The following is a 21,669-nucleotide window of genomic DNA, read 5'->3' on the forward strand; positions in this document are numbered from 1 at the left end:
GGGGGCTCTTCCTCACGGGCTGCAGGCCTGGGCCGTGCCGGCTCCTCTCCTCCTCCGCCTCCGCCTCCTCCTCCTCTTTCTCCTCCGCCGGGAGGCTGGGACTTGTAGTGCTGCGTGCGGCGAACTACAGCTCCCACAATGCCCGACATCCCCGGAGCAACTTGTTGCATCGATGTGTAAGTACCGAGTAAATGCTAAGTACCGAGAGACCGGGTTTGCCGAGGCTGGAAAGGTTCAGGAGTAGAGGTGTCCCAGCGGGAAGTGCTGGGGGAGGAGGGAGGATGGCGGGGAGAGCCCCTTCAGGAGGCCAGGCAAGGCACTGAGCTCAGGGAGTTACTGGAACTCTGGCCGGGCTCCACAGGTTTTGAGGAAGAGCCTTTCTTGGACTTTCACTCAAATTTTAGCACGATCTCTCTCGAAAGTAGCAACAGGGAGATGAAAAATGCCAGAGCTCCTCTGGACACAATGGTATAAACCAGCACTTAGTCCTTACCCCACCCTGCAGGAGGGTCAGGACAAAACCCCAGGGAGATCTGCTCTCCTGAAGCACACAGAGCCTCTTTTTATTTGTCATAGCTTTTCCCCCTACCCTGGGTTGACCTCTGATGAAGTTGTTTCTGAAACAGACAGGCAGAGCAACCTTGAAGTCCCTCTACAGAGGCGTTTTCACTCCTGTGAGCCACATTAGGACCATTCACAGGCACCTCACTTTCTCTCCAGCTGCAATCCCACAAAGGTGGATGAGAATTGCAGGTATTTACCCCTTACTACTCACTCCAAGGCCAGTCCACAATTCGTTGAGAATAATCTTTTTATAATCTTTTTATTTGCTCAACAGAAAAGCTGCCACTGACTTCTCTTTTTTGATTCTGTGTATGACTGGCTTGCTTTTGCTGCCAACCTCTGATTCTGCTGCGATTTTCAAGGACTAGAAACATTTCCTTTTGTTCTCCCTGGGCCGGCACGTCAGTCCTTGAACAATGGGGTGAGATTTCAACAAAGACTCTATTATCATTGCCCGGGCTTATCTCATCTCGGTGAGGCCTTACCTTTCTGTACAGAGCAGGTGACTCGCTGTTAAGAGCAGCACGTGGTTCTATGCAGCGCTTCAGTGTTTTCTGCCAGTTGGCAACGATTTTTCCTGCAAGTTACTCATTTTAAAGTCTAAATACACACATCTAGTGGGATATATATTCCGAGGGAATCAGACCCAAACACTGCCCTCTTCCATGGTGCAAGAAGGGTAAAACTGAAGGAGCTTTGCTTTGGGAGGCATTACAAGAGTATGTAGTGACAGGACAAGGGGGAATGGCTTTAAACTGAGAGTAGGTTTAGATTAAATATTAGGGGGAAAAATTTACTGTGAGGATGGTGAAGCACTGGAACAGGTTGCCCAGAGAAGCTATGGCTGCCTCAGTTGTTTAAAGCTAGGTTGGAAGGAGCTCTGGGCAACTTAGTCTAGTGAAAGGTGTCTCTGCCCACAGCAGGGGCTGAAACAAGATGGTCTTTAAGGTCTTTTCCAACCCAGGCCATTCCATGATTCTATGATTATTCTGTTCAGGATCCTAAGTATGTGCCTGAACTGAAGAACAGTCACCAGGGTTTTATGTTGACTCGGGAAGCCCAGCCTGGGCTTCTCTCACATCCCACTGTTGAGGGGAGTATTAGTGCAGAAGTGTGGGGTGATAAACCTGTTGTACCCTCACAGCAACAGCTGAGAGCTTTGGCTTGAAACACATCTTGCAGTGCCTGGGGAAGCACAAACACTTCCACTTCTAGATAATGACCATTCTGTTAGCAAATTATCTGAATCTGTTGGCACGTTACAGCTCCAGTAAAAGCAGAAAATCTTTCATTTATGCTGTGCTGAGCCTTGCCTGTGCACAAAAAATTGGTAGTGAGCATTTTAGAAATGGATCTTCTGTGAATTTCAGCAACAACCAGTTCTGTTTGCAAACAGCTCAAAGTCCTTCTGTACAAGCCTGGTTTTGTCCATGTCAAAGCTTCTCCAGGAGCCAACTCTCACCCTCTGTGCTTCAGTGCAAGGAGGTGTTTGAACCTGCTTTGAACAGACATTCTGCCTGTCAAGCAGCAACTGCGAGGTGTCAACCCCAACAAAAACCCCGCTGAGGAAGGAGCAGCTCGGCCCTTTCAGGCCGTCAGGGCGACTGCGTGACTCCGGGTGCTGAATTCTCCATCCGAGGCTGAAATTACATGGTAGGAAAATTACATGGTAGCTGAGATAACAACTTGCTGTTGACAAAAAGGCAAGAGCCTGTTCTTCGCTGCCTTCAGTCACCATCCTCACGCAGCCTGGGTGCTGTTTATGCTGGTGCTGGCATTCCCATGACCCTGTGCTGATTCACCTTGCCATGCTGGCAAGAAAAAGCAGTTTCTTCTTGCCAGGTGAGTGAGGTGGCAAGAAGAAGTGGGTCAGCCAAACTTAATATATCTCTCTGAAAGGGAGTTTTGTAACTGGCTTAAGCTGCTCTGGTCTAAGATAGAAAAAAAAAAAAAAAAAAAAAAAGAGCATTCCCACCTTATGGTCCATCGCTTGCCAACTTTTCCTGCTACTTCCATGTGTTGGTAGAGAACTGCTCTTTCTGAAAGGTAAAGCAACCAAAACAATCAAGGTCAGTTTTCCTTGACCTTTCCTGAGGAAGGCAGTAAGATCTATGAGTTGTAGAGGGATGGCTGTGGGACCATCTTCCATGGCAGGCTTAACCCAGCCTAAACCAGCTGGAAAAGTGCATTCTAACCCAAGTGAAATCCTGGTGAAGGCACAGCCCCTCTGGGTGGCAGATGTGTTGATCCAATTAACTACTCCTCTCTCATTGATTAGGCATGAAACAGCTGAAATCCAAGACCCATGAAAGTAAAACTTCACCAACACAGTGGTGAAACCAAGTGGAAGATGGAGAATTTCCCAAACTCTCTTTCTGGTTGGCAGCAGCACTCCAAGCTTGTCACATCCCTGCAATTTACATTCCTGTGACCTAATTTTTTTATCCTGCAAACTCCAGTTCAGTGACATTTCCTCAGAATAACACCTGCCTCCCTGCTTGTCTCTGGTTTGATCTGTCAGGTGAAGAATTACTCGGTTTTATTCTGCTTGTGAGAAGGCATCAGCAGGGGTGCCAGTATGCTAATTACAACATAGGCAGCTTCTGGAAGGTCTGGATTCTCCTGGAATTGGGAGGTGCTAAGAGCAGCCCTGGGCACAGGGCAGCCACGAGGTGGCACGCTGGGCTTTCACTGCTGCACCTCGCTCTTCCAGGAGCAAGTTATTCGGGAAAAGCAGGCAGATCTTCAGTGGAGTTATGTAAAACACCATTCCTGTTAACATCCATCCATCCATCCTGCAAGAACAGGCTTTGATTTCCACATAAGTGGCTAGTCAGATTCAAAGTTATTGTCATATGACTGAAATAGATCTCTTATGTCAGTCAGTCAAAACAGAATGGAGGATGTGAGTCATGCTTTGCAAAAAGCAGGAAGTTTGGTTTTGTTGGCACAAATTTTTAATACAGAGAGAAAATTATAGGGCTGCATTGCCATGTTTGTCATAAGGATTCGAGAATAACATTGTCCATCCCTTGGAGATATGTTTCCAAAACAAGAAAAATAAGAGCTTTTGCATTCTGATTATTATTCATTATTCCTCGGTGCCACAGAATCTAGGAGGAGTCTTGAGGGAAACGTGCACTCTGAGAAGTGCCAGATCCTCCCCAAAATAAAAGGCTGCGATTGGAAGGCTGCTGATCTTGGGAGGGGACAGGAGAAAATGAGGTCATGCTCATGGGTGCGAGAGGGACGCTTGCAGGAGGTGGTGGTTGTTCTGCCTGAAGCGTGATAAACCCAGCACAAAGGTAGAAGTGCAAGTCTAGTCGTGACATATCCCGATATTCTGGACCTTTCTGGGGCCTGTGGTTATGTCTCTGAGCCCCTCAAATAACTGTGGGACAAGAGATATGTTGCTGCAAAAAAGCATGGCAAGGAATCAGCTTTTCTTCATTGCCTAGGAATATAATGGAGTTTAAAATTTAAAAATTTTAAAATTACCCTTCAATGTGAGTGTTCAAAACATCACCATGCAAGAAAAAATGAATTTAAATGGAGACAGGTGCAGCAGGGGAGGGCAAGTTAGAGCAGAGAGCCAAATGTGTAAGGGAAGAATAAAAGCCTTTGGCTTGGTTTGCCTAGAGAAACAAGGAATTTGATTACTCTTTATGAACATATGAAAGGATAGACACTCGAGAGAGAGGAGTTATCTAAATAAAGAAAATAGTAGCACAAGACCATATGGGTACAGTAATAAAATGTCATTTAAGTTACTAAAAATGACATGTGCCATTTGGCATGTGGCACAAGGTAAATTCTTTTAGACTTTGTTATAATGAAGTAAAAAAAACCCAAACAAAAATCCCTCGATTGCAATTCAGTGGTTGGCTGGGGAGCAGTGTTTGTGACCTGGGTTTGCATACACCTGGTGCTCTAAAAGAGCTGTAATTCCAAATCATCAGAAAATAAGAGTGCAAGTAGGAAGAAAAAATTTAGGTGTAAGTCTAAAAATGACAATTATGAGCACTTTTTAAAGAATTCATTGGGCAATCAAAGAGCCACAACTTCAAGGGAGAAAAAACATTGACAGGTCTTGTTTTATTAATGGACTGGAGAGTGTGAGTAAAATAAAAAAAAGAAATAGCCAAAACGGAGAAAGCAGGAAATAAGAAAGTGTTGGTACAAATGAGAAGCTGTGAGAAGCAGAGTAGTTATTTGAAGTGAAGCACATGAAAGGAAATCCATAGCTGGCAAGGCTAAATCCCTGAAAACCCCAGAAGTGAATGGTACAGGCCCATTACTAGATGGCCATGATTAAAATGTCAATAACAATGCTGAAGGGCTCACTGAACATTTATGATCTGTGTTTGTAAAGAAGCAGGAAGATACATACATGTGTGGGGGTCACTTGACAGTGATGTGATTCATTTCAGTGCATTAGTGACCAGTGGAGCTCTTTTCTTCCAGGGATAACTGCGGCCCAGGAGGTTGGAAACAGCTGAATGCAGAGACCCCTTGTGTGTTGGTGTTCCTCGTTAGTGAACCTTGATTGACCAGGGCAATTCTAGGAGGCTCAAAAAGTGCCAGGTTGGTGCCTGTCTTCAGGAAAGGAGGCTGCATGAAATGGAGGAAATGTGGATTTGATAACACCAGATCTATGGATAATGTCCTGGATAAATACCAAAAAAGGGTGTTATGTCACTCATTAAAGAATTAGTAATGCAAGTCAGAGGTCTAATAGAAATCTCATTTCATGCTTCTAAAAAGACAACAAATAATTCAATTTCCTCCAAAAGGAAGGAAAGCTGTAATAAACTTTTATAAGCACTTTTACTTAGAACTGCACAATATTTTAATTAAACAGGGTAATAAAGCATCAGTGAAGAATACATTAAACACTGGTCACAGAAATTATTTTTTTATAAGTGGTTATAAATCACTGTTGAATAAGGTGCTTCTAATAGGACCCTCCAGGATCATATGTGCTACACACATATGTAATCAATATTTTCATTAGTCATTTGGAAATAAATACAAAATCAGCCCTAATCCAGTTTGCAGATGACATCCTCATCAGTTGGGTGGTACCATCAGGATGACAGAGGAATTCAAAATATGGTAAACTGGGTAAGGAAAAAACTGGGGAAAAACTAACTCTGAAGGCAGCAATTACGTATCATATGTATCATTTATATCAAGTATATAATAAAGAGAGACTCACAGGATGAGTCAGGCTGGAAGGGATCTCCAAGATCATCTCATTCCACCCCCTGCCATGGGCAGGGACACCTTCCACTAGAGCAGGTTCCTCTGAGCCCCATCCAGCCTGGCCTGGAACACTTCCAGGATGGGGCAGTCACAATTTTCCTGGACAGATCTGTGAACACATGGAGGGAACAGGAGTTTAAGGTACCACAGGGGCTTTCTGGGGTTGCAAAGACACCGGGCATAAGTGCTGGGGTGGAGGCGCACAGAAAGCCGCAGAAAGGTGGTGATTTATTAAAAAAATATGGATATTGATCTAGTATCGATATCCAACTGTGACGGACAAAAACTCTTGAACAGTTTAAAGTTAGAAAGTGTGTGTTTATTGTGTGTGGGACAGCTCCCAAATACACACCACACCTTCCAGGTGATTACAGAGTCTTTTTATCCATACAAGTATTGAATACACAAAATACAAATACATATTCATAATTTTAGTACATCCCATTCCCCGCTTCGTATGCTAATCACTCCAAAAGCTATTAAGCATGCGTAGTTTGTCCCTTGAAATGGGTCGGTGGTCCCTTTTATGGGGAGGGGTCCCAAAATGAGGAAGTAAATGAAGTCTTCTTCGTTCTGACCTTTCTATCTTTTCAATGCAAGTATGACAAATGAACTCTTGGTAGAACTCCCATTCCTTATCTTCAATTGGTTTTGGAACAGAGGAAGCCCACAATTGTCTTATGTTCCTAAAAGCTATTTATCAGTTTCTATATTCTTCATTATAAACCCAGCTAACTAAACATTGTGCTGACAAGCAATCAATTATTAGTTAACTACTAACTCCTAACTTTATCAAGGCCTACTCATTTATTATTATTATTTTAATTAACTCTAGTAAGGCTTATTTCTAACTAAAATCTTAGCTCTTCCAAAGTCTCTAAATGCCCTGCCCTCAGCTCGCTCCCTCACAGCGCGCTTCCCGCCCGACGCCTCCATTCCGCTCCGGCCCGGGGGGAGCCACTCTGTGCTCCTCCCCCCCCCCTCCCCCCCCGCGCCGGGTGGTGCGCGCCGCTGGCCCCGCCCTGCCGGCGCCGAGGAACAGCCACGTCTCCAGCCCGGCCGAGGAAGGGGCGGGGCCGCGCCGCCCGCGCGCCAGCCGGCAGCCAATCGGCGAGCGGGCCGGTGAATCATGCGCTCGGCGATTGGCCGGCGCGGCGGTAGAGGAGGGGGAGAGAGCGGCGTGGCTCCGATTGGCCCGGCGGGCTCTGTTGACAAACACCCAGCTTCTCCCCGCCCCCCGCCGCCGGGCGCGCCAATCGCGAGGAAGCGGCGGGTTGAGCGGCGTGGCGGCCGACCAATGGGGTGCGCGTCCGCTTGGCAGGGGCGGGTGCGCGCGGGGTGCCGGTACGTGGCGGGGCGGGCGTGGCGCGGCGGGCAGGGCTGCGCGCGCGGCGGGCGCCCATTCTGTGGCGGCGACGGCGGCGGCAGCGAGAGCGGCGTTCATGTCCTAACGGGTGGCGGCGGCGGGCGAGCCGGGCCCCTCCATGCGGGGGCCGCGGGGCCGCAGCGCTCTGGCCGCCTTCGCGTTGTTGGTGCTGCTCGGGGTAGCGGCGGGCGGCCCGGAGCCGCCGCCGAGCGATGCCGCGGCTGTGGAGGCCGCGTTCGGGCTGGGGGCGGCTGCCGCTCCCGCCGCTCTGCCCGCTGGTTCCGCGGACGTGACGGTGGAGGATGATGAGGGCGGCGTGGCCCCTGCAGCGCCCGGAGAGCCGGACGCTGAGGGCAGCGGAGAGGCCCGGCCCGGCAGCAGGTGAGCGGGGGAGGGCGGTGACGGGGCTGAAGGGAGAGTGCGGGGTCGGCGTCTGCGGTGAGGGTCGTGCCTGGGGCTGGCTGGGGAGAGTGTCGGGGACTGGGATGGCTGTGGGGGCTGGGGTACCTGAGGGGGGTCGGTGCGGGGCGGCTGAGGTGGGGTCAGTGCGTGAGGGGGCTGAGGAGTGTCGGGAATCAGTGCCTGGGTCTGATGAGGGGATGTCAGGGACTGGGATGGCAGTCGGTGTCTGGGACCGGGCTGGGGCTCCGTGGTCTCAGCGGGACGTGCTGGGGAGGGGGCTCGGCTCGGTGTGGGGGTGCTGGGCGGGGGTCCGCCCTCAGGGGAGAAGGGAGCCGTGTCCGGGGTGCTGCGGGAGAACACGATTGTGTCCAGGCTGGGAATCGGCAGCTAGGGGTGTTGGGGAGGGGGCAGTGCGTGGGAAAAGGGCTGCAGCATCCCGGGGGTCGTGTGTGGGGAAGGGACCGTGCCGGAGTGGCCTCGGACGGGGATAGCGCTGGGATGGGTCGGGAGTGTTGGAGAGGGGAGGAGGGGGAGTTGCGCTGTAGGGTTATCGTAGGTGAATAGTGCTTGGGAAAGCGGTGAAATAAGAGTGTCGCAGGCTGGTGCGTGGGACAGGACTCTTGGGAAGTGTCCCAAGGCCGGAGGAGAGGTGCAGGGAGAAGAGGTGAGCCCCGCGATGGGGTTGGAGTGGCGCTACAGGGACAGGCTGGGCCGAGGGAGAGGCAGTGACAGTGAGGAAAAGGAACTTCGGGACCTCGCCAGCGCTGAGGTGCTTGTTCTTCACGCCGCTGTTAGAAGGAGAAAGGGTGTCTTAGTTCTTAGACAAACAAGCTGACGGATGTCGCGCTATGTGACATCTGTCCCGTCTGCTTACCCTGCTAATACCACGTCTCGATCCCTTCCTTGCCTTGGTCGCAGGTGGCAGTTCTGTGCCTGCGGGAAGGAGACCCTAAAGCATCTGGAGTCTAAACTCTTCCCAACACCCGCAGCTCACAGTTGTTCAGAGCACGCTGTCCTTTTCTGTCATCGTTTTGTTTTAAAGAGAATGCAGTTTTCCCCGAGTACTTAACTGTCTGCTCAGCGCAGACACTGGGGTGTGCCTGAGGGGAAGCCAAACATGCTAGGCAAATTGATGAACAAGTTTCAGAATATAAGAAGGGGGAATAAAATTTTTAATAACTGCGTGTGGCAGGAAGCTCCGGCAAAAGGAAGACTTAGATGAATGACTCAAGTGCAGAAATGTTACTGAGCTGATTCCAGTCTGTTTCTGAATTGGCTGATAACGAAGAGATGATAAGCCACAGACAGAGTTCAAAGCAAGAACAGCATGACTAAATGCCTGCTGTATTTGAAAACATGAAAATGAATAGCTGAAATCTTGTTCTTAGTATGCCCAAGCATTCACTTAAAACAAGAAACCTGCTGATAACTTGGCACCCTGTTTTCTTAGGGGACAGTCTCACCAGTTAGCAACAAGATCGTTCTTATGTGTTTCAGGTGATCAAAATACCACCTGGTTTATTGCAGTTCTACTGTATTCAGTTTTTGATAAGACCCTTGTTTATTTAGTCTAGGAAATTTTTAAAAATATATTTTCTGTTTGCCTTCTACAGCTAAGTGGAATACACTAAAGATGTTCAATGTAGTAAATTAAGGCTGAGATTAAATGTAGCTGCTCTGTAATTGATTAACATGTAGGAACAGATTTGCTGTCATCAAATAAAAATAGAATGGCTGCCTGGCCATAGTGTTTGCATGCATTTATTTTTTTGATCTGTGTTTCTGAGATTTCCACTCATCTCAGCTAATTGTTCTTCAGCAACACACAGGCAATATAGAGGTCAATATAATCTGGAAAAAAAAAGGAACAAAACCAAAACTCGACCTATCTTTGCTGTAAGCAACTTAATATAATAATCTTGGTTTGAAGATTTCTTTTTCTAAAAGAAAATAGGAGTATTGGTGATCTACTGTGCTCTTTACATACAGACATGCAGGGTTTGCTGTTGGAATGCTGCTTAGAGTTCAACTTTAACAAACAGCCACATTTGCAATGTCCCAATGGACTTCTAAGGGTTAAGGGTTTGATGTTTCTTTTAAACTGAAACACGAACAGTGGTAAATGTACCAAGATGACAATTAGTTCTGCATTGTTTTTCTAACAGAAACAACTTATTTGAATAAATGCAAAGTTTGGTGCAGTGAAAGGGTGTAGGTGAACTAAAGAGGTGTTCCTCCTCTGTCTTGTTTACAGCTCTCTTTGCTACTTTAGCCCCTTCGTTTGTGGGTAAATCATACTTTCACTTCTTTAAGGTACAGCAGCACTGTGCTCAGGCCTCTTGATCTCCCAAAGTGGGCTGTGTTCATTGTGAGGTACTAACAAAGGTTTCAAGGCCCAGGACTGGCCTTTTGTCAACTTATGTGGAAGTTTACAGTGGATATTTTGCAGAACATAAAGGGGGGGAACATTATCACTGCCCTGGAATAACAAGTTCCTGTCTGTGAGCGAAAGAGGATAGGAACTTACAAGAACTGGTAAGAAAACATTTTCATTCAGCCATAGAGGCTGTCTTCAGATGGCTGGGGTCAGAGAAATGTGTCCAGATGTGCTTTCATAGTGACAAAGTGCAAATATAATCTCACTGCACAACATTAGCTTGTCCTCTGCCAGCTGCTCTGATTACTGCTATCTCTGCATACTCCACGAATTGGCCCCTTGCTTTAGTCCTGCTGTTGGCCATCTGTAAGGGCCCAGAAGGGATTTTCTTCTCCTCCATCACAATATATTCTGGACCAGCAGCTCAAGGCAAGGAGAAGTGCAGGTCTTCATTTTACTGTTGTTTATTTTCAGGTGAGGGATCCTGGGATTTAAGTGACTGCTTCATTTTGAGTAATTTCTTTTTGTATCTTTCTTTGTTCTAATCTAGGCTTGTGGAGACTATTGAAATATAATTTTGTGGTATTGGTCATAGTTGTTGGGTTTTTTTTTTCTTTATTTTGTATCCCTGTGATGTGATTCACTCCCTGGTATAGTCTGCAATTTACTGTCAACAAGGATTGACACAGCCTTGATGCTGTTTGTCTCTATCCTCCTCACTTCCTGGGTGTTAGAGTTATGATTTTTGACCTTAAGCTAGGTAAAATTTTGTGTTTTCCCTTCTCAGGAGGGAACATGGTTTGGTAGTGTTCTCAGAAAACCTGTGTGTTCCTGGAAGCTGGTATCTTTGGTCAAGGCAGTCTTTCAGCTTTACCCCAGTCAGGAAGTGATGTTAAAGCCAGCGAAAAGGTGGTGTTTTTCAGAGATTAAAAGTTTATCAGGCCTAACCAAAATAGAAACTGAGACAGGAATTCCTTTTGCTTTCAATTTGTCAATCAGTTAGTCCAAACATGCCTCAAAAATATTGCTTTTTCAGTTTAATGTGATGGAATTACAGGAATTGCAGCCCTGACATCTTGAGCCAGCAAAGGCTGGCAAACAGGTGGCTGAAAGGACTCTGTGCTGGAACTGTGGCTGTATTCATTTCATGTTGCTGAGAAATTGATGTAAGAATTGCCATAATACACTGCAGTAGGCCCACAGCAGCACTGTGGGGTGACAGAAAGCAAGGCACCTGCTTGATTTTTTTTTTTTTTTTTTGAAGATCGGAAATATTTTCTTGAAGTAGTTGCCTAGATGGCTTTTATCATAATGTGCTAATTTAGTGCTTGACTAGACTACCTGAGCAACCTTGTCACTGCTTCATGCTCCCAGTACACCAAGCTGCAAGCACTGGAATCTCACTGAGAAAGGGAAGGGAAAATCTGACAATGAGAAAGTGTAACACTAGTGAAAGTCTTGGGCACAAATTTTAGATCTTTCATCAATTAGAGTTCAAGTGATGGGGTTTTAACTTACTGGAGTCCATCAGAAAAGAGGAGAACAGGTATTAAGATTTTAACTCATAGACAAATAGAGTAAGGAATGAAGGATTTTATGAAGAGTAAGGAGTTTTAGCTCTTTTTCCCTGGTATGTGGTATCACCGAAGAGCAAGATGAAGTTGGAACCAGAAATGTGGCTATTAAGTTGAAAATGAATCAATTATTTAAAAAGCAGAGAGAAATGGATGTTTTTCTTACGCCTAGTTCCAGTTCTAAAGGTAGCCACACCTAAGACTGTGTTCCTCTGTCCCATGGAAGTGTGTGCTCCGTAGGGGAAACAAAGTCCATTCTACAGCTGGGGACAAACACTGAGTGCCGCTGCACCTAAGAAAAGCCAGGATTTTTACAGTGTGCAGAAGTGGTTGGTTAATTCAGTTCCTCCAAGTGTGTGCTGCTGGCACAAAGGTTCCCCACACTCCCCTCCTCTTTCCTAATCAGATAAACTTAAAACTGAAGTGTGGTTACAGCACCATTTGGGTGGCTGGAGGTCAAGGTGCAGGTACAGATTCCAAAACACCTCCTTGAGTGGTGGTAGAGAGCCTTAAATAGTCAGGTAACTCCTAGGGGGGGTTGAGGTTTACATCTGGTGGGGACAGATAATACAGAAATGTAAAGATACAAAGGCATGAAACGTTTGTTACTTGAGGGAGAAGTCAAAGAGGAAGAATTAGATAAAGGAAAACAAAAGGAGTACACGGGAAGAAAACATTTCACAGTGCAATTTTAGGATTTGTCTTCTCTGTAGTATGTTTGCCAAAATTCCCTTCATTCTAGCTGCATTTCTACCTCTTTTTATAACCTAGTTGTCAGGAGGATCAACATAAAATTTAAGTAGACACACTTGGAATAATATTTTCTTATGCATGGTAGAGGGTTTGAGATCAATTGCTTTACCATAAAACAAACAGATTGTGTTAAATATGTGTTCAAGGCCTTTAGTGTGTGAGCACTTGTTTACAGTACTTGAAAATAGTCAATCTCCTGCAATCTGGTTTATTATTAACCCAGTCTACATTTCTGTGCAGTTGGAAAAAGTGTTTGTAATGAGCTTATAAAAACTTATGTCTTCTACTGTGCAAATATTTGCACAATTGGTATTTTTCTAACAGTTTCTTAAACTTAGCTTTTGGAGGAATGTGATGCTTGGCCACCTTCAGAAGTAGGAGCTGCTATGGCATTTTTGGAACAGGTTAAAGATCTCTTTATTTTTCTCTTTATTAGTAGTGTAGTGCTATAAACATTATAAAGTCCTATACATTGTGTGGGTTACTTTAACAAGTAAAACATGGCTGTTTTACATTACCTTTGTTAAAGGTGATGTCATGAGCCACTCTCCCCAAACATGTTTTTAGATCATGATTTCAGTTTTTTCCTCCTTAAAGCAAACTAATAACCCCTGTCATTTCTTCCCTAAATTCTGTGTTACTACACCATTAACTTTGGACAAGTGAATATATTTGGCCAGAGTTCTACACAATAATTTATTGTCCCTTATTGTTTAAAACAAAGATTAATATACATGTCTGTGTGTGCACTACAAGCCCCCTGCCCTTTCACCCTCACCTGAAACTGGTTAATCTCCCCATCGCTTTATTTGCACAGTTTATTATTCTCATTGAAGTCAGTGACTATAAAGGTCCTTCTGGGTCACTGGATCCAGCCCCCCTCAGTGCAGGCAGCCTTTAAAGTGATCAAGTTCTACTCCCTCTGCCTTTGAAGACTGTGAGCTGCTGCAAGCTAAACTGACAACACAATCTCAGCTTTTTCAGGTCAGAGAGAAACAATCCTCAAGGAAAAAAAAAGGCCCTTCAGAGAAATGCCTTGTCAGTGCTTTGTCTCTGATGTGTTGTTTATTTTGTTTGTTTGTTTGTTTGTTTTAATAGTGGAGCTCTAGCGCAACCTGAAATGCTTATTCTAATTGTACAGCTCTGTAAGAAACAAGATTTACTGAAATTGAGGAGCTTCAGGCACTGTAGAAATCAGCAGCCAGCCTGCCATGGCCCTGTACCCCAAACATCAGGCTGCTTAAAGCCTAAGCTGCAAACCCAGTTTCGTTGCTTTGTGGTCTGCAGGTGTTGGAGGTTTTGTCGTGCCCTGTGTGTGCCTTTGGAGGGACTTGTTTTATTCAGAGACTTACAAAAATATCCCAGAAATTTCATGTTTAATCCAAAATCATTGACAAATTAGTTGCAGCTTAATATTTCCTACATCCTGGTTGGTTGGGTTAATAGTTTTGGGTTTAGGTTGTTTTGAAAGGATGCATTAAAGCTCAGTTTGGAAGGGACTGGAAGAAGTGGGCTCCATAGTGTTTATATAAATATCTCCAAAAAGATGATCTCATTCAGTATTGTAGTGGTAACATCTGCATGCAAGAGCAAAAAGTCAACTGCCTTCCCCTGAATCTGAACTCTGAAAGTGTCTTACAACATGGAAATCAGTGTATGACATCCAGCCAGAGACTTCAGCTCTTCTACTCTGTTGTTGGTCTGGGTAGACCTACCCAGTTGAATTGCTTTTCTGCAGAATGTAGAGACTTAATGATTTGAATTGGATTTTACTGAGTATAAAAGGCAGCTAATAGGGGAAGTCCATCCTGCTGTAGTTTTGATTGTGAATGTTTTCATCTTGCAGATCTCTAGTAATTATCAGCACTTTGGATGGACGAATTGCTGCTCTGGATCCAGAAAACAGTGGGAGAAAACAGTGGGATCTGGATGTGGGATCAGGTTCTCTTGTGTCATCCAGCCTCAGCAAACCAGAGGTAAGGCTTAATTTCTTTCCTGACTAAATCTTTAAAAATGGAGTTGTCTGTAATAAAAGGAATGCAGTTTCCTCCCTGTTTGGTAGATGTTAAATAATGGAGCAAACACTTAAAAAACTTTGTCAGTACTATTCTCTAACTTTTTTTTTTTTTTTTTGAGTGTTTACATCATGTTGCCATTTCAAACGGAGTGTGTCAGCATTTCAGCCTTGGGATTGATGTGTTTGATAACTACCAAACTAGATGATGTAACTGAGTTGGGGAATTGTGTGTAATTGCTATTGAAAACAAGTTAGTTGTAATTTCAAGCAAATGAAAGGATCATCTGCCTCATATTACTAGACAATGTCTTGGCAAGTACTGGCTTTTTTTTTCCCTCAAGAAAAGCAAAAGTCCTTGTGACTTAATAAATGAACAAAGGATTGTTTGGGGTGTTTTATACTAGATAAGCAGGCTGCCTGTGAAATAGTATGTGTTAGCAATTAAACAGAGTGCTGAAGGTCACCCTGAAGTACTGAGTGGTAGAGGGTTGCGTCACTTCTTGCTGATGAACTGTAAGAAGAAAATCTAAAGTTCAGTTTCTGGTTTGGTGCTATTGGCCACCATCGGTTTCAATAAACTAGGCTAAAAATTAGAACAAAGTTGGGGTTTTTTTTCCTTTTTTCCCTTTTCCTGCACTGGGGAGATCTTGGATTCATTCTCTCCTAGAATTAGGAGGAATAAAAACACTGACAAAGAGGTAATTTGGGATGATAACACACCACAGAAGTACACGGTCCTTCCCTGTCAGCGATGATTGGTTTTGATGACCAGTCCTGTACCATGCTTTTGCACAATGAGCATCAGAGAATGAAAGTGGAGTTCAGGATCATTCAGACTGCATGACTTTCTTGCTTATGCTTCTTCATTGCTATCTGTGGCCATGACCTCTGTTTTGGTGTAAAGAAGTCAAAGGAAAGATGTGATCTCTTGCTGTGGTATTGTAAGAGCTGCTAATGAAGTAATGTGAATGCTTAATCACATTCTTTTGTTTCTGAGAGAGAATTTTATTTTTGTGAGATTTGTTCAGGTGAATTTTTGTGGTTTAAAAAAAACACTGTAGGAAAGAAGAACTTCCCCTCCAAAAATATGTGTAAGAGCAGAATTGAAAAGAATACAGAAGAGAGAACTGTAAAGCGCTTTGTGAGATGGAAGGTGTCAGTGATTGTGTGATCCTTCACAAATGTTCTCAGCAGTAGATACATAAAATACTGGTCTCTTACCTGTTTCTGCAACTAGTTTCTGATGACCACATGAAAATAGAACCAGTGGTTATGAAAAGCACACATTTGAAATCTGTGCAAATATAAACTTTGTTTTTTCACTACAAGTCACAAGCCCAGGTTTTTAAAGATTTTGGGAGTGCAAGCATTTCCAATGATAGAAGTGTTTTTGCAAATACAGATTTTGTCACTCAGCTGTCTGTCCAGGGTTTTGATATTTTTTCCAATATGGTATGACTGTAGAAATGAAAGGTTGGGGTTTAGACAAAAAAATTTTAGTTTGTCCATGTGGTGTTTAATTGTCTTCTGTGATTACAAATCAGTAGGTTGTGGCAGTCATAAAAATACATTTTTAAAGAGCTTTTGTTATGGATAGAGGAAGTTAGACTTTCAGGTGGGCTTTCACATAGTTTCATTTCTACAGCTGTGGCCAAAGACAATGAGGTATTTTGGCAGTTAAGATGTAGAGCCTATAAGAGAACTAATTTTGGAAGGAAAAGGTCATTTTGGCCTTTTAGAAGCTGTTAAGTGTTATGAATATGGGCCTTTTTAGACTTCTTACTGTCATGTAAACAAATGCTGTTAAGACAGAATTTAACAAGAAACATGATGAAAAGTGATGAATACTCTGAATAAACTGCATTTAAATGTTTAATCTGCTGTCAGTAATCAGCTGAAAGACTTCATGTAGTGAATCTAGATACTTAAGTGAGTAATTCACCTCAATAAAATTGCTGGGAGAATTCTGATTTGGGTCAAAACACTGATGTGGACATGTGACCTGTTGAGTTTTATTCTCTCGAACTGAGTCTTGAGGCTTTTCCTTCCTCTTCCAGCAGTTTTGAAGTAACAAAGGTTTCTGTGCTAGCAACCACAGTATTCATCATAAATCAGTAACATTATGTAAGCTGTTAAATTACATCTCCTTGCAAGAAATGGCATATCAGAAACTCTGTGTTACACTTGCAGTGACAAAAATTTGTGTTCTTTCAGAGCAAGGAAAGTATGTGCTGCTGGGTGTTAATTGTTTTGATGAGGGTTTTTTTTAACTATCTCAAGTGTAGTGTAACTATAATGAACTGAAGTTCCAAGTCCTGGTGCAAAAGCACGCACCACAATTTAATTTCCAAGTGCCTTTTAAGAATAGACCTTAGATTTTCAAACTTTCAGTGTTGAACAGAACTGTAGTTAACTTCCTTTACCTAAGTGTAAAATGTCAACCTGGCTGTCTGGAGCTCGTGTGTTAATTAGGAAAGTGAGGCAGTGAAATTTCAAATGTTCCAGCAGCTCTGTCAAACGCTTCAGATCTTGAAACTACTGCTTAAGACACTGACAAGTGAGATGTTCATCATTTGTCATGTGAACAGATCAATTAGAAAGGAAGGGCTGCTGAAGTATTAATTGTGTGTCTGGGTAACTAAAATGCTAAAATTCTTTCCTTAGCTCTAAGCTCCAAAATAAACAAATCATGGTCGGGGTGCCAATGTTGAAAAGTTGACTCTGCAGTTCAGGCTTGTGTGTGAGAATTTTAAAACTCAGTTTCCCTATCCATTGTTTTTAAATGGAAAACCTTTCTCTGTAAAAGCCTGGTTGCAACTCCAAGTTTTCTTGTTACCTGCACATAAAGATTGCCTGATGAAATTCACAGTAAAGTCATTGAATCACAACTTTTCTAAAAGGGAGCTTAATTTTAATAAAACACTTTGCTCTTTAAAATTTGGGTTTGTAATTAATAGACTGTCCATACTTAGAGAAGGAATACTTTTGGGAGCAGCAGCGAGTTGAAATAATGATGCTTAATTATAGTGAAAGAGAGAACTGCTTCAGAAGCAGTGGGAAAGGTTCATAGCACATAGTTTGCTGATGAGGATGATTAATTCTTTTACCTCCAAGCTTTATACTAAATTACTTAATGGGCACCAATCAGAGTTGTTTCAGTGCTCTGGGCAGAAGCTACACTGGGATGGACTAGATAAAAGTACCTGGTAGGCTGTTACAGACTAATCCCTAAGTAAGCATCTTATTTCCTTATTTGAGACATTGAAGATCATGGGACAAAATCAGTTTCAGCTCACAAGGCTGACATTTATAGCAGAGTAAACATACCACTGTATCCTGGAAAAATCAATAATTTGATTATGCCATGTCACTAAATCTGTCAACATCCTTATTCCAATAACGACTCTCATGACCTTTGTATTGCATTATGTGTATATATAGATATATAAACATAAGTATATCTTTTCATTGGAATAGCCACATAAAACCAACTTTTCTACAAACCTAGACATCTGTGTCATCCTTTTTTGCATATAGAAATGGCATATTTTTATGGAATAGCCTAGCATTGCAGTTTTTTCTCCAGAGAAATCTGAAGAGGTGAGGAAGTTTTATACTGAAGTCATCTGAACACTCACTGCATTGTTGATGAAGTGAACCCATAGAGATTTTGAGCAGATTGTTCCTTTTTTGCTTAGAGCAGTGAGTTGGAAAAGGATTTTGAAATCTCAAAAAAACTCCACTAGTGACTGAATTTAATGTACAGTACGAGTGTATATTCTTTCTTTTTCCCTCCTTTTATCTGCATCATTAACCCTTCCGAATTTTCAGTGCTTTGGTTTCCCAAAAGAATATAGAATTCTGCTGTGAGGTGTGCAGACACCTGGGACTCACTTTGAAATACTGGCTTGCCTGCACATTGTAGTACTTAGGATAAGACAACCTCTATGCCCAGACAAGCCAGAGAAGAGCCCAAATCTGTCTTGGGTTGCTTTGGGAACACAGGAGAAAACTCAGCAATTCCCATCCTTTGACCTCTTACACTCTGGAATAGAAGAAAATACAAAATCACATAGAAATGGGTCAGGGCAAGGCAAGAGGTCAAAATGCCCTTTGAGGGGCCTGAATTGTAAATTCTGCTTTGTGCCCTCCCAGAGGTTCAGGGAGGGTAACTAATTTAACAGTGTCTTTGAAAGAATTAGGAAAGTTTTACCAACCACTTACAGCAGTATGTTATTAGTTTGAATAAAACGTATGTGTTTGCTTGGTTCGTGGCTTTCTATTATAGTTATTTTTCAGTTGAGTCACTATCTGTAAATACCATCCAAGGAAAAGCTGATAGTGTTTGTCTTCAATATGGGTGGAGAACACTTAAGGCTGTCAGACACTTGAGTGTTTTCACTGAAGAGGTTATTATAGCCACTGTTAAATGCAGTGATGAATATTAGGAATTTATATTAATGCTATATAAAACTGTTCTGACTCTGCTAACATTCACTGGCCAAACAAAAAGGAGATACTTTTCAAACTACACAGACATTCTGAGAAAATGTCTTTGTTCTGAATTCTGCTTAAAAATGAATGCCTCTGTCTAGTTCACTGTTAGTAATTTTAACTCTTAATCTTGGGTGCATCTTAAAACATCTGGAATGGGACATGCCAGCAACAGAAACAACCTTTCCTGCTTAGCACTTGGAAGAGTCTCCGTGCAGCATCCAGGCAGCTCTCAGGAGAGTCAGACTTTCATATACATAGAACAGCAAGTGGTTCTCTGAGGTGTTTGAGTCTGTGCAAAAGGTTTTTAAAGGACAGTTTTACTCAACAAAGAATAAAAATTTTAACATAACCATGCTGTAAAATTACTTTCCAGCTATATGTTCTGACCACTGAATTGCCTCTCTTTTAAAGCAGGCAGAGAGGGTAGGTCAGTGGTCTGGTTATTGATGTGACTAAACTAGGGAAAATACATTTCCTTGTAGGTAAACTGGTATAATTTTAGTTGTCTGAAAGAATATTCTAGTGTCCTGTAGTGACCTTTATTTTTGTGCACTACTGAGACATGTAAAACCACCAGATGCTTAGATAGTTGGAGGTGTCATTCCTGCCGAGGAAGACTGGCACATCAGCTGGTTCTCGGTTGTAGAGGTTTTCTATAACAGACATTAAATTAAACTGTGCTAAATTGAAATACAAGATGTGGGGATTGATAACAGTGGATTTATTGTTGAAGGTTGGAGGTGACCAGTTTAAAATTGAGAAAACTGTGTGCTAAGATATCCCGTGACAGGGAATCAGCTGCCATCTCCATTCCACTGCAGGAGAAGGAAATGTGATTCCGTGTTGCCTGCGGGGTAGAGAGAGACAGATTAGTGTCTTAAATGGTTCTGGAAAAGCTCATAATGAATAAGAAGTGTGTGTCCAGAATTATACTTCAAAGGAAGATAAATTCTAATTGCAATTGAGGCAGAGAAGGCTTATTAGGGCTATCAAGGGGAGTGGAGCCTGTGTTTTGCAGGAAGAGAATGGATGTGACTACTCTTTAACTGCATGGATGTGTTAGCATTCCTGATGGCATAAGTGGTTCTTTTCTGTTCTGTTGCTGGAAACACACACATGTGCATGAAGAGGTGACAGGCTTGGGAAACTTCACTAGAGAGACCTGTGGATTTCTGAGTACAGATTTTTGTTGCTTTCTTGATGAAACTAAAATGCAATTTAAAATTCTCCTGAAAATAAATTTCTAATGTTATTTAGTGGACAAAAAGTGATCTGCAAAAGACTAATTGTTTTAAAGTACCCTGAGCTTTTATAGGAAACACAGCAACTTTTTTAGTGGGAAATCGCAAACTTGAAGAAAAGGGGAATTGCTGACAGCTGCCTGAGGTGAGCTGGTGGTCAGTGTGGCGCAGCACCATCACACCATTACCCCAGGCAGGGCTGTTGCTGAAACTGCCCATCTTCAGTCCTCTTAGTTTGGTGTCCTGGTCAATTAAAAAGCCCAAAAGCCTTCCTGCAGCTGCAGCTTGGTGGCTGCATTGCTGACACTTGGAGGTAGCACCGACAAAGCCCAGAGGAAATGCTTACACGTGTCCTTTCACTGCTTTAAGGACGTTTTGGAGGATGACAGCTTCCAGTTAGGGGACACGTGAGCAGCTGCAGAGCAGGATATTGTGGCCTGTGTGATACCAAAGCTCTGAGACCTGTCCTCAGGTGATGTTCTGCCTTGTGCAAAGCCAGGAAAGTTTCTCAGAGTCACTCTGTGTACGACCAGCTTTCACCTCATGCTCACACCCATAGTCAAAATGCTCCAAATATTGGAAAGGCTTTTTACCATCCCCATTGTCTCTGTTTTTTTATTCTCTTTATAGTAGACTAACAGAATGGTTTAGGTTGGGATACACCTCTAAGATTACAGAATTACAGAGTCCAAGTGTTAACCCTGCACTGCCAAGGTCACCACTAAGCCACATCCTTAAGTGGCACATCCACAAGACTTTTACATCTCCCCAGAGATGGTGACTCTACCACTACCCTGGGCAGCCAGTTCTAATGCTTGATCATCTTTTCGGTGAAGAAAGTTTTCCTTACAGCCAATCTAAACCTTCCCTGATGGAACTTGAGCCCATTCCTTCTTGTCCTATTGCTTGTTTCTTGGGAAAAGAGATTAACTCCTCTCACCTGGCTAAAACTTTCATTCAGGTAGTTGTAGGGGGCAGTAAGGTCTTCCCTGAGCCTCCTTTTTTTCCCAGGCTAACTAACTGCAGCTCCCTCAGCCACTTCTTGCAAATCTTGTGGTCTGGACTCCTCACCTCCTGGGTCTAGATAAGGGCAGGAAGAGAGCTTGTAATTTAATTGCATATGGCCCACTGCATGTTTTGTTTTGGCTGTTTAGCATTCTGGTGTTTACAGATACTAAAATGGATCAACTCTAGTACCTAGACAAATACCTGTTTCAGGTAATAGATAACTTGGATAGTTAGAATTCAGCTGCCCAGTACACGAAAAGAGTAATTTATTCTGCCCTAGAGCCTTTTTTAACTTTCAGGCTATACTTTATCTATATAAAGAAGGGCCCATTTCAAGGGTTAAGCGATTTATACAGCTTAGCAAATCATTCCTCTAGCAGCACAGCCACTGACATCTCATTTCCTAATTTCTTCTGGACTTTGTGCTCCATAAGGAGGTAACTATTAATCTTTGTCAAACTCGCTGCATGTTTCTTTCTTTGCATCCTTGAAAGAGGAGACTGATTTGCTGTGTTCTGTTCTCGTCCTGTATCAGGCTCTTTTCCTATAGGATTTCCTCTGGGACTTAGTTTTTCACATGGACTCTGTGTCCTTATCTGCAAAAT

At 43.3% G+C, this 21,669-nt stretch overlaps 1 protein-coding gene and 1 long non-coding RNA gene across 4 annotated transcripts in view; both read left to right on the top strand.

Annotated features, from left to right (window-relative positions):
* Positions 1-64: 64 nt before the first annotated feature.
* On the top strand, positions 65-5,457 carry LOC121469852 (uncharacterized). Of its 3 annotated transcripts, none has more exons than XR_012055491.1 (4): positions 65-176; positions 627-753; positions 839-985; positions 5,029-5,457. It is a non-coding gene; the product is annotated as an uncharacterized lncRNA (long non-coding RNA). The 3 variants fall into 3 exon arrangements; XR_005980121.2 differs by having other exon boundaries at positions 66-176; positions 577-753; XR_012055492.1 differs by having other exon boundaries at positions 99-176; positions 631-753.
* Positions 5,458-7,175: 1,718 nt separating this feature from the next.
* EIF2AK3 (eukaryotic translation initiation factor 2 alpha kinase 3) overlaps positions 7,176-21,669 on the top strand; it is a 42,362-nt gene continuing 27,868 nt past the window's right edge. The window contains exons 1-2 of the mRNA XM_002187294.7: positions 7,176-7,576; positions 14,148-14,277. Of these exons, the coding sequence (XP_002187330.6) occupies positions 7,314-7,576; positions 14,148-14,277 (393 nt within the window). The 5' untranslated portion in view covers positions 7,176-7,313. The remainder of the gene's footprint in view (positions 7,577-14,147; positions 14,278-21,669) is intronic.

Source organism: Taeniopygia guttata, chromosome 4 (genome assembly GCF_048771995.1).
Source record: "Taeniopygia guttata chromosome 4, bTaeGut7.mat, whole genome shotgun sequence".
Lineage (NCBI taxonomy): Eukaryota > Metazoa > Chordata > Aves > Passeriformes > Estrildidae > Taeniopygia > Taeniopygia guttata.